The 12,020-nt window shown below is 35.8% G+C and overlaps 1 protein-coding gene across 3 annotated transcripts in view; it reads right to left on the reverse strand.

Annotated features, from left to right (window-relative positions):
* Window positions 1-1,561: 1,561 nt before the first annotated feature.
* Window positions 1,562-12,020, reverse strand: part of NPHP3 (nephrocystin 3) — a 32,613-nt gene continuing 22,154 nt past the window's right edge. For 2 of the 3 annotated variants that reach the window (XM_072952886.1, XM_072952831.1), the window contains 10 exons: window positions 11,188-11,282; window positions 10,534-10,656; window positions 9,099-9,288; window positions 8,695-8,936; window positions 7,607-7,682; window positions 6,275-6,402; window positions 5,154-5,394; window positions 3,992-4,117; window positions 3,288-3,403; window positions 1,562-2,711 (listed from right to left, as the gene is read on the reverse strand). In XM_072952886.1, coding sequence (XP_072808987.1) covers window positions 2,531-2,711; window positions 3,288-3,403; window positions 3,992-4,117; window positions 5,154-5,394; window positions 6,275-6,402; window positions 7,607-7,682; window positions 8,695-8,936; window positions 9,099-9,288; window positions 10,534-10,656; window positions 11,188-11,282 — 1,518 coding nt within the window. In that variant the 3' untranslated portion in view covers window positions 1,562-2,530. Of the gene's footprint in view, window positions 2,712-3,287; window positions 3,404-3,991; window positions 4,138-5,153; window positions 5,395-6,274; window positions 6,403-7,606; window positions 7,683-8,694; window positions 8,937-9,098; window positions 9,289-10,533; window positions 10,657-11,187; window positions 11,283-12,020 lie in introns of those variants that run through there. The other variant, XM_072952929.1, reaches the window with a different exon arrangement.

The following is a 12,020-nucleotide window of genomic DNA, read 5'->3' on the forward strand; positions in this document are numbered from 1 at the left end:
TAGCAGAAAAAATTTGGTAACAAGGATCTTTTGTAACCTAGAGTGCTCTCTTGACAGTTTGCATGCCTTGAAAATTTGTATATGTAGGCAACTGACTGTGAGAAATTAATCATCACTGAATTTTACAAAACTAAATAAACCCATAGTGCTTAACCAGATTTATAAACACTATTGTTTCTAATGTGAAAGGTGGAAACACACTCCCCAAATTGCCTTAGTACCAAGGCTCTAAATTACAGTAAAACAAACATGTTCTACTTTAATCCCTTTTAACTGTTAGTGGGAAGTTAATTTGTGGTACTACTCAGATGTTTTATACAGTAAAAAAAAGTATGTATTTTGGGTTTCTTCATGTAAAAATACTCCCTGAATACCTACAAACACACTGGCCAACATGAAAAGGTAATAAACATTTAAGAATATTAATGAAGCTTTGACCACCCCACCAAAGTGCATTTAAAAAAAAATTTCTCTTTCTGTAAAGTATTAATGAATGAAAATGAATCATAATTACCATAACTTGGAGCCTATCAATTCAGATTTATAACTGAGTTGCCTGAAAGCCACCTTTTTCACTGTGAAAGGTACATATTAATGTGAACATGGTATTCCTATTTGAGAACCTCAAATACAAAGAAATGTCTGCCTCAACTACTTTTATCTTTTTAAGTAGGCATTCTACATGAGGACATTTGAGTTGGTAACATAATTAGTAACATCAAAATATAGTCTTAAAAATTATATTTAAACATAAATCTCTTGAAATAGTCAGCATCCCTCAACTGTAATTAATAATTTACCATAAAGTCACTTTGAATAATATAAGTTTGCACTTTTGGTATGTTTTTCAAGTCCAAATTGTGTAGGAACAAAGAAAAAAAATGCACATTACCCTTTTGCTAGTTTTTTCTTTTTTAGGGTTCTTCTAGAATATTAATCTTAGATTATTTCCTAAAGAAGTTTAAGGCATTTAAACTTAATATATTACTTATAATGTATTAAATTACTTAAACCACTAAATCATCAAATTTTAAACTGAAAGATTAATTCTAAAATCAATGTCTGGTGTATCTGTGAATGTAATTACTTTGTGTCTCACAGCTGGCAAACCCAGAAAGATTTATGTGGTTATATTATTTTTTTTTCCCTTTTGAACTTCTCCCAAAAAGGGGAAGAATGATGCTCATTTTGTAAGATCCTACCTCATTCCTTTTAAGTCACCACTCTAGTGCCTTAGAATTAGCTTCTCAAACTTACATGCATTATGAATCACCTGGGGATGGAGCTAGACTGCAGATTCTGATCCAGCAGGTCTGGGGAGAGGCTCGAGAGTATGAATTTTTAATAAGCTCCCAGGTGGTGCCGATGATCCTGGTTCACTGACCACCTTGAGTAACATTAACCAAAATCCTGTAGAGTCACTGAAGCTCAAGTTGCGTAAACTACTCGGCAAGTACTGACAACATTCAAGTCTTCTTTGTAATGTTCAACACTTTTCTTAATTATGTAAATATAACCCTCTTCTGTAGGAAGAGGGTTTGAAAGAAGGTGGGAAAGAGAATTTGAAATTGCACTTTTATTTTAAAACAGCAAGTATGGTTGTTACATCTTTCACCTTTACAATGAATACATGTTGGAATCTTACAAGTATTAAAATTGAAGATTTTATTATATACAAATACATAAATGGTATAAAACAATATCTTAAGATGGCAATTTATAAGATCTATAAAAATATTTAACTTTCAGTATAAAATGGCCAACTAATTTAAGTTTGAGATATAAATATTTGAGACAGATTGAGGCCACTTAAGAAAGAAGGTCCTGTCCGTATTTTGGGAAAGGTCAAAGAATGCCAAAGAGCTCATCTGTTACTGCATTAATGACCAAGTTACGCAGGTACATTCTACACAGTAAAACAACATACAATGTAGAGAGCACGGAAGGCAGAGGGCTTGGCCCAAACTGCTCAAGGGAAAAGTAGGAAAAAAAAAAAAAAAGCAGCAGTCAGAGACTCCTGTTACTAGTTCATTTTACAGAAGACAATTCATACTTTTCGTAAACATCCCTTTTATTCCTTGAAACTTTTTTTTGAGGTAGAAAACTGGGTCAGACTGCTGCAGAAAAGCAAGACGAGGAATGCTGAGGCTAAAGTAGCTTTTGAGAGATGAGAAGAACCAGAGTTCTCGAACTCCCTGTCTTAGCGGCTTTGCCAGCTCTTGTAGAACAGAGACCAGTCTGCTCTTCATGATCAACTCCTCAAGCCAGACATGTGAGCATTCTGACGTGTCTCCATCCTGGGATCCCACACAATAGGAAGGGTAATTCTTTTAAACAGCTAAAACCTGACACAGTCATGACTCAAACTTCAGTGGAGTCCAGTACAATTTCATACAAATAACAGTTAAATCATACAAAGTAAAAATAGATTTTCTTAAAAACAGTTTTCATGAATTTTAAAGTAATGCTCCGAATGTTTCTTAATGATTTCATCCTAATGTACATCTGCAGTGAATTGTAACTGCTGCTATTACCTTTGTCCTTGATGAAGGAAAACATTAGGAGAATGAGTTGTTTTTAAGCTAAATGTGTCTCCACTTGATGAGTGTCGGGAAGGAGCTTTTCCACCCAAAAGCGATGTTTCTGCTTCTTTTATTTCCATCGCCCTTTTGTATAGTTCGGCAGCTTTTTCAAAATCCCCTTCTTCATAGCTTTGAGAAAAAAATTCTCAAAATGAGAATGTAACATTTTAATTCTAAATGACCTTACAAAAAAACACGATGTGAATAATTGCTCATTTTTTCTGGTGCATTCATTTGGGCAGACCAGTAAAACCGAATACCTAAACTCTTTTCCTTTCTGCCTGTGCTGCTGAGGGGCATGAGACACTAAATGATCTCCTTCCTTAAGACCATGCTGTAACGGGTGCAGTGAAACTGCTAAGGAAAGTTACCATCCTGAGATAAACATAACACAGAGGTCAACATGTAAACGGTAAATCAACTCTGAGGACAGCAAATTGCCCAGATTATTCCCAGAGCCAGTTAGCTGCAAACGGAAACCATCCTCTGTTTGACCTGATACGCTCCTCTACAAAATAGACTGTGCCACCTTCACTTCCCTTCTGGATAGTACTTGAGGATCTCTTGAAGTGGATCAACCAAAAGCAATCTTGCCCACTCCAAGAAAAAATATATATCAGCAATATATATTTTTTGTGTTCTACAATGAGTCAAAGGTGTTCTACAAGGCATTTTGGCTATATGAGGAAAGTGAAAAATTCTTACCTAAGCACAGCTAAGTTTTTTAATGTTTCTCCAACTCGAGGATGCATCCGACCCAGGCTGTCTTCATAAATCTTTAATGCTCTTTCATACAACGGCAAGGCTTCAATGTGTTTTTTCTCATTAAAAAAAAAAAAGAAACAATGCTCACTTAAACACACTGGGTGTCAAACGACTACTATTGTATTCTAGACTAAGCTGATCTACTTGGGTAAGCACTTTAAAAGAGTTAGTATCTGCCTACAAGATGTGGATAAACAGATTAACTTATGAATAATCATAATGGGAGAAGCAATATAACAAAGTCAGAAACCAAAGTTTTAGACCGGGCGTGGTAACCACTGAAATTAATCCAATTATATAAGCACAAACCTGTTTCTTTCTTGCCAAGAGAGGATATACCTGTTTCTCACCGGTCACAGGCAAATGCCACAGCTTAAGGACAATGTTAGAGACAGAGATGTAGGGAGTCTCTAGATTTAAAAAAACGAAGCCTATGCAATGAACTAAACTCTCACTGTTTTACACTAAGAGGAAAGGGACTGTCTTACAAATGTAACTTCAATAATTTCTCAAGTACTAAAGGAAGTATTAGTAGATAATCTCAATTTTACTTTATTTTTACAGTGCCATGTCTAATACATATTTATCTATGTTTCATACCTTCAAGCCACTCACGTACAAAGCGTTAAAGTGTGGGAACTTACCATCTGGCTATAAAGAACAGCTAAGTTCACCAAGGCAGTAGCTACACTAGGGTGCTTTGGACCAAAGGACTTCTGCCGAATTTCAACAGCCAGCTCATACAGAGGTACAGCTTTGTCAAGTTTCCCCTAAAAAACAGCAGTGAAATCTAACAAAAATATTAAAGCAATAAATACTTCCTGATTAGAGCTTGTTCCACAAATACAATTTTGTATTAAAAAGTCATTTTGAGGAAAAAAATTCAGAAGCATTTCCTCCCAGTTTAATGGTTAAGTTTCTAGATGACTGAAATCTAATAGAGTAAGTAAAGCTACATTAAATATAAAAATATTTTCTTGGATAATTCAGAAAGCCCTTCAGGATGACCCCTTATTACTTACTATTTCCGGTGAAGTGAAAACATGCCAGTTACAGTGTGTTTGCTACTATATATAACGTAGTGATAGCATCAAAATAAAAGCTCCTTCCCCACCAAATCCCTTCCAAATTTTTCTAGGATTTCTTTTTCACTTGAAAGTTAGGCAAAAATAGCAACAATGGTTCCTTCATACTAAAACATGAACTTCAGTGCCAGGAGGACCAGCAAGGATCCCACAAAGTCTGAAGACAGTCGACACGACTCTGTAATTGTGCTAAATGAAAGCATACTTCTCTGGCATTTTTTTTTTTTTTTGAGAACAGCTATAAAAACTTCAAATGTCACTCAAGCTAGAATCCTATGGTAAAAAATGGTTACATTTAATTGTAGGCAAAGAAAAAGGGTGAAATCGAAATGTTCATTTAATCAGTTACCAAGACTCCTCCTTCAGCCCTGACAATTGTGTGATTCATTATGTTTATGGTAGCTTAACATCAAATGTAATACTGGCTGAATTTTAGAACTTATCAAATGTAAAAGAAAAATAAGTTCTAATTCGAATGCTGATGAATGCATTTATATTTGGACTATATTTTTAAAAAAGTAACCAGTACCTTAATTTAGTTACATCTGAAATGATATTTTTCAATGTTCTACTCAGCTATTTGTTAAAAAATTAAATCATTATGATTTAAAAGCTCATAGAAAATAATCTATCCATCAGAAGACAAATTATTTTGCTGATAGCAGTTATGGCTTAATTGGTATGTTATAAAACACACGTAGGTATGCCAAGGATTACTTACCATTTTCTTATACAAGATTGCAAGATGCTTCACTGTGTAAGCCAGAGAAGGGTGATCAGGGGCTAGTGCTCGTCTCCGAATGTCTAAGGCTCTTTCATAAAGTTCTTCTGCTTTATCATACTGTTTCTTTTCATTGCATAGAGCCGCGAGATTATTCAAAGACTGGGCACAGTCAGGGTGATCTGGCCCTAGGACTCGCTCCCTCATCTCCAAGGAGCGCTTCAGAAACTGGTCAGCTGTTCTATGAACAAAAGCCCCAAATGGTTTAAATGATTTATTCTCTAGAAGTCAGACCTAGTTAGGTGGAGAACTAAAGCACTTTTATTCTTATATCTAAGACAGTTAAAATGAAGGATTCGGCTCAAAATTCTCTCTCCCCCTCATCTCTTCCTGCCCTTTTCCAAAAATTGAAAATGCTTTCCTGATAGTGTGAGGGCCTAAAGTACCTGGATGGTTGTCTCAATTCTCCACTTCACTTCTCCTAAAAGGGAAACCCATGAATAGTTTCCAGAACAAACTTTTTATATCTTAAAAATTACTATGCCTGACTCAAAAGATTTTGGCATTCATTCCTTCTCCCTTTGTAGTTAGTACTAAATAATTTTTAATGAAAGAAACTTTTGTGAAGTGGTCTAAATATTTGTTGTATTTTTCTGATACCCAAAGTGTCAAATCTGTTAAATTTTTCTGACATACAAAGAAGTCCAGAAACACTTCTTTCGCAAAAAGTATAAACATTAACGCCTTTTTGAGTCTTTTGCCCAAATAAACTGAAGACAAAAACTAACAGTCACCTACACTCTTTTCTTTATTCTCCCTTTGTCCCAAGTTTGTTCTTTGGTGAGGCCTCATGTACAACATCTACACAAACTCACTTTTCATAAACATATAAAATATCTGAGAAAAGCTACTGGATAACGTTTTAGTTACTAAGGAAAACGTGAAAGGAAACAGTAGAGAAAATGTCACTGTCTTGTGGCCATGTTCGTAACAATCACACATGAATTCTGGCATGGTTTCTATCAATTTTTCTAGCTTGATTTGACAGAAATGTAAAACAGCTTTGCCTCTAAGAGACAAAAACGGATACCTGTTTTCATTATTAACACCACGGTACTCACTCCAGGTTGTTCTGAAGATAGTAGAGCACACCCAGTTCATTGAGGGTCCGGGCGTTGTCAGGTGTGTCCTTACCCAGCGTGAGCTCTTCTAACTGTAAGGCCCGTCTACGTAAAAGGGCAAATCCATACTGCAGCAAACGCAAGAAATTCACAACGATCACTAAGTAACTGTAATCTCTGATTCTGAAGCAATATTAGGGTTCTAAAAAAAATCCTTCCTCCTTTTGTTCCCTTTGAAGTAGATTATAATTACTTTAACTATCACACCGATTTAGTCTAACGGTTATAGAAAATACATACACTTCCATGTAGCAGCTCATTCTCAAATTCATTCAAAACTATTATGTGAAAATGATTATAAGATCTTTTAGCAAAATAAACTGAATCCCAAAGTGCTTGAAAAAGATCAGGAAACAGAATTAACTTGCATATACTTATTAACCCCATTAGCAAACATTTAAATATCGAGTACTTAAAACTGCACGTAGCACTTGCAACTTGTAGAAAAATAAGCCCTGAAGATGGAATGTACAGCGTAGTAAATATAGACAATAATACTGTACTAGGATCATCAGTCTTGGTAAGAGACTAGATCTGAATTATTCCCACCACAAAAAAGAAGTGATAATTATGTGACCCGACAGAGGTGTTAGCCAATGCTGTGGTAATAATCATACTACAATATAGAAATACATCAAATAAACATGTTGTATATCTTAAATTTACACAATGTTATATGTCAAATATATTTCAATAAAAAATTGCGCATTGCATTTTAAGTTAAAATATGCTATATTTAGATTTTATCTAAATGAGAAATGAATTTTTTTTTGTGCTTAAGGGTAAAAATTTCTTTGCATTGAATCTAACATAAAAGGTTTACTAAATGTCTTTTATTCTCTTTCTCAACTCTTTAAAAAAAAGAATTAAAGCAGCTTTATAGTCCATCTTTCAAAAATCTTTATAGTTCCACTTTTTAAAAATTAAAAAAAAACTTCCCCAGCTTTATTGAGATAATTGACATAAAACATCATGTGAGTTTAAGGTGTACAATGTGATAATTTGACAGATATATACATACATATATATATTGCAAAATGATTACAATATATAGTTCCACTATTTAAAAGTCTACTAATTTGTACTTCTCAGTGACACTGATATTTAAACATGTATTATAAATAAATAAGAAAACTTTACTTCCCTAGAAGCCACTTTAAAATCTGAAGTTCTTAAATATGTGAAGTGAGGTCTGTGCACCTATATTATGATACTCAGAGATGTTCTTTTCCTTTTTGGTTCAAACATGATACAAAAGAAATCTCTCATTACCAAGTTGCCTTTTCTCCTTGTAGCTTTCTGACGAATTTTAAAAGATTTTTTCCTAAAATGTTCAGCTTGTTCGTATCTTAAAAAAAAAAAAAACAAACTAAGTCAAATGAAAGAAACAGGCATCCAAAGTATACTTCAGAGAAATCAAAGCACCAGTGTAAAGCCTGTTGTGGCTACTAAACACAGCATTATTTTGAGAAGTCATAGTCATATAGAATTAACAATTTTTAACAAAAACTTTCATAAAACAGAATGTAACAAACAAAGCAACAAATCTAGTCCTCCAAGTAGCTCACATTTAACTGTTTTTAACTGATTACACTCATTTTGTTTGAATCTCTAAAGGGCAACCTAACTAAATGAAAATCTCAAACTTTGGTTTGTTACATAAGCTTCCACACAGGCTAATTTTTGGTCAAATAGAAATTCATAAAAAATCTACACGAAGCAATACTCCAAAAGCTAAAAGAAAAATTCTAATATGCATCACTTATGATGGGACAAAAGAAATGATTTCGGATAGAGAAGATACACCATTCAGTGGGTTAACATACTAGGGACCGACAAAGTTCTTCTGTAAAGGGCTAGACAGTAAATCTAATTTAGGCTTTGTGGGCCACATGCAATTACAAAACTACTGTTGAAGCCAGGAAGCAACCAGAGACGATATGTGAAATGGAAAAATGTGGCTGTGTTTCTCTACAACCCTTCGTGCAAAACAGGGGGCCTTCTGGACTTGACATGTGGGCATGGTCTGCTGCCCCTGCGCTAGTAACACACTCAATGTTACAAAGCTGCTCAGTGAAGAAGCCTGGTTTCAAACCCAGCTATGTGACTCCAAAGTCCATGCTCTGTCCTCTGCACATCTTGATATAGGGACGAATCTTGTAATTCTAATTTTCTTTTACCCCATGAAGACCCAGATCAAGAATAACATTTGAACATGGTGGATTCAAAAGAATATACAATAAGGAAAATATAAGGTAAGGAAAAGTAGGCAGCCACAAAACAAAGCCTCGCACAGGAGTACGTCAGGAACTGTAACTCCCTGTCATAAAACTACAGAGAATCACTCATCTACATCTTACTTATTTTGCTTCTGGTACAAAGTCGCAAGTGCCTCAAGTTCGCGCGCAACATGCGGATGGTCCGCACCATAGGCGTTCTCTGAGATCTCCAGTGCCTGCTTATATAGCTGTTCCGCGTTGCCGAACTTCTTCCCCTGCACGTACACGCTGGCTAGCTGGTGGAGGGCGTGCGCTACTCGTGGGTGATCCGGATCTAAAGCAGTTTCTCGAATCTCTAGAGACCTCTGCAAAGGCACGACAGCCTGGGGGGAAGAAAAGGTCAAAGGTCAACTGAAATGAGTGAAACGCTGCGAGAGCTGCCACCGGATTAGCACAACAAATGAAAGCTGCGTTAATCCTAGGAAGGGGAGAGGAGTGAACGTGAAAACCAGCAGGCTGTCTCTGCCATCCTGCTGAGAAGTTACCTGGCTGAGAAGGCCTAGGTCCTTGAGAAATCGCCCCAGGGTTTCGTAAAGATCAGCTAAGCAAATCATACTTTCCTCGCCTTCACAGTTTTTCTCATATTGCTTCAGTGAATCAAAGTATTCTGCTGCCATCGCGCTTTTGTCTTTGCCAACAAACTGCCAGTAACTCAGCAACTCAGCAAAGTGTCCTCTGTTTCAACAAATAACAGGAATTCAATGAGAAACTTTAAAGCCCACTACTGAGTGAAAATGTCAGGATTCACATCAAGCTATTGATAGTTTGTTAGTAGGTAGATCCAGGGTAGCGAGGAAAGTGTGCAGACTGTGACTGCCGTGAGTCCGCAGCTTCCTAGCTATGAGATCGTGAGCAGGCTGTCTGACCCCTTACACCTCACCATCCTCACCTGCAGATGGGGGGCACCAACATCACCTGCCTCAGGTGTTACTGTAAGGAGATGATGGCACAGATTAAGTGCTCCACACTGTTGGCTGTTAGCATTAATATCATCATGGTTACTTACCGACAGAAATCTGTCAGAATCCTTTTTAGACATTTCATGATATGTATGCAGTCAGCTGCTGAGTTCACCCCAAAATTATTTTAAATGTTGGAAATCAGAACAGAAGAAACTAATGAAACACAGGCAAATTGCCAGAATATCTGCTTTGTATTTTTCATCAAGGAATTGAATGATAAAGGTAAACTTATCTGTAGATGATATTAAGCAGGATACGAGACCTGGTACACTAAAGAATGAATCTGATTTCAAAGGGATCATGAAAAATTGGGATGGAGATCAAAAATAATTTATGAGATACAACAATGAAATTTGAAAGAGTTCACTATAGAGCAAAACAAATTAGGCAGCTGTTATGAGACGTGTCTAAATTTCCAGGTGAGACAGAAAAACCTCCTCAGGGGGCTTAGAGGTCAGAAGCTTGGCCAATAAAAAGGTGGTTCTGCTACTGACAAATTCAAGTATACCAGAAGAGATAAAAATACATTTGTGAAAAAGGCTAATAATCCCTTCTTTAAATTCAGCACCAGTCAGATTCTATGTAGAGCCCAGAGTCTGGTTTGAAGACTTTACTCTGAAACACTTGAAGGCCCCGAGAGGCAGACATCATGAACTGCTTCCCTGGGTGGTTTGGATTTAAACCTGCTTTAGTGAAAGATTAAGATATCAAGCTATCTCCAGAGCATTCCAGCTCTGATTTTATGAAAATAGCAATACTCTATCTTTTTTGTGTACTTCTTGTGAAAAGGAGATCTCATAGCAATTTGCAAATTGTCCTAAAATGTCTCCCACACTGTTTCATAGCTCGGGTAACTGGGCTAATTTTTAAATGAAAAATGTTATTTTTCTTTGTTATACTGGACAGCTGTTTAAATCTGTTTTTCTAGGGAAAAGTGTTCTACAAATAAGTTTCTTACCTTTTATAGAGGTTTTGGGACACAAAGAGATTGAGAAGGCAGTCGTGCAGCTTCTGTTTGCTCCCCTGCTGCTGGAAAAGCCATGGGAGTTCGTCCGCACTTCTCCAAGTCACTCGGTCCTGACTGTTAGGAGACAAGGGGCAATGTTCAGTAATACTCACCTACAATGAGATCGCTTCAGAGGCTGCAGACAAATGTTGAAGGCGGAAAGATATGTTTGAGATATATCTCTGACTCCGAGTATAATCTAATACTGGGAAAATCAGGTCAAAAATCAGAAATGTTACCAATCTATGAAAATAAAGTAATATTAGGACCATTGACCAAACTCTAAAGGCATTTTCATAAAATTGAACTATTAATGGACCCAAATATACACACACAGATATAAACAGATACATATTTTTAAACCATTTAAACCATATAACTGGAAGAAAATAAAAATAATAAAATGATCTTGCACTGATTTCACTTAAGTTTAAATCTTCAGCATCTTTTGTTCTTTTGACATTAACAGAATAGGGAGAGGATTTAATCTTTTTATAATAATTACATTTTTATACATTAAGTTATAAGCTAAGAAAGAAAAATAAGGACACAGAGGTAGAGTGTGTTTCAGAAGTTACAGAAGAACAGCATGAACACTTGTAACACCTTAGCTGCATGGTGAAATAGTTGATGAGATTTTGCCTATATGAAGAAATGTTGGTAGGACCTTCCATGTACTCTAGTCTCACTGTTTCCCAAGCCTACAGAGAAGAAGAAAGAACATCAGTCTATTTTCTGTAAGTCATCTAACAATGAATTTGTATAAAGAAATTTACAATTATTTCAATTTTAGAGTTACATAATAGAAATGGCATTAGAATATTTTAAAATTCAGTATATATTTATGTGGTAAACTGACAGCAGAGTTCCTGTAAGAACTTATAACAATTCAATTTGAACTTTTAGTGAATACATTAAAAATCTGAACTGTGGACTGAAAAAGTACTGAAGAGTAAATTATATTTAAGCGATACACAATAAAGGAGAAAGATAAGCCTGTGAAACTGCGAACATTTCACACTTACATATGTAACACAGCATACTCAAATGGAAGACATCATTTAAGCCTGTTTACGTATATGAATCAACCACGGCATTGCAGATGACAAGAATCATATTTTATTTATGATTATCATATATTAGTTGTTCTTTACTGTGTGTTAGACATCATGTGTAGGACCTCACCAGATCAAATAATTACCTACCACCTCAATCAGTTGTCTTCACAACCCCTGAGGTAAGCAGGAAACATCGGCCCAAGGCCTAGAGAACTTGCTCAAGGTTACATTAACCTGTGAAGAGCTGGGTTGTGAACTAAGGCAGAGTGACTTCCAGAGCCCAGGCTCTTAAAATATATATAATATCCAACAATTCAATGCAAAAATAAAATTGAAAAGAGTATATCTTCTCGTTCAGAAAGAAACTAACTTTTAAAGTAA

The sequence above is a fragment of the Vicugna pacos genome, chromosome 1 (genome assembly GCF_048564905.1).
Source record: "Vicugna pacos chromosome 1, VicPac4, whole genome shotgun sequence".
NCBI classification, from domain to species: domain Eukaryota; kingdom Metazoa; phylum Chordata; class Mammalia; order Artiodactyla; family Camelidae; genus Vicugna; species Vicugna pacos.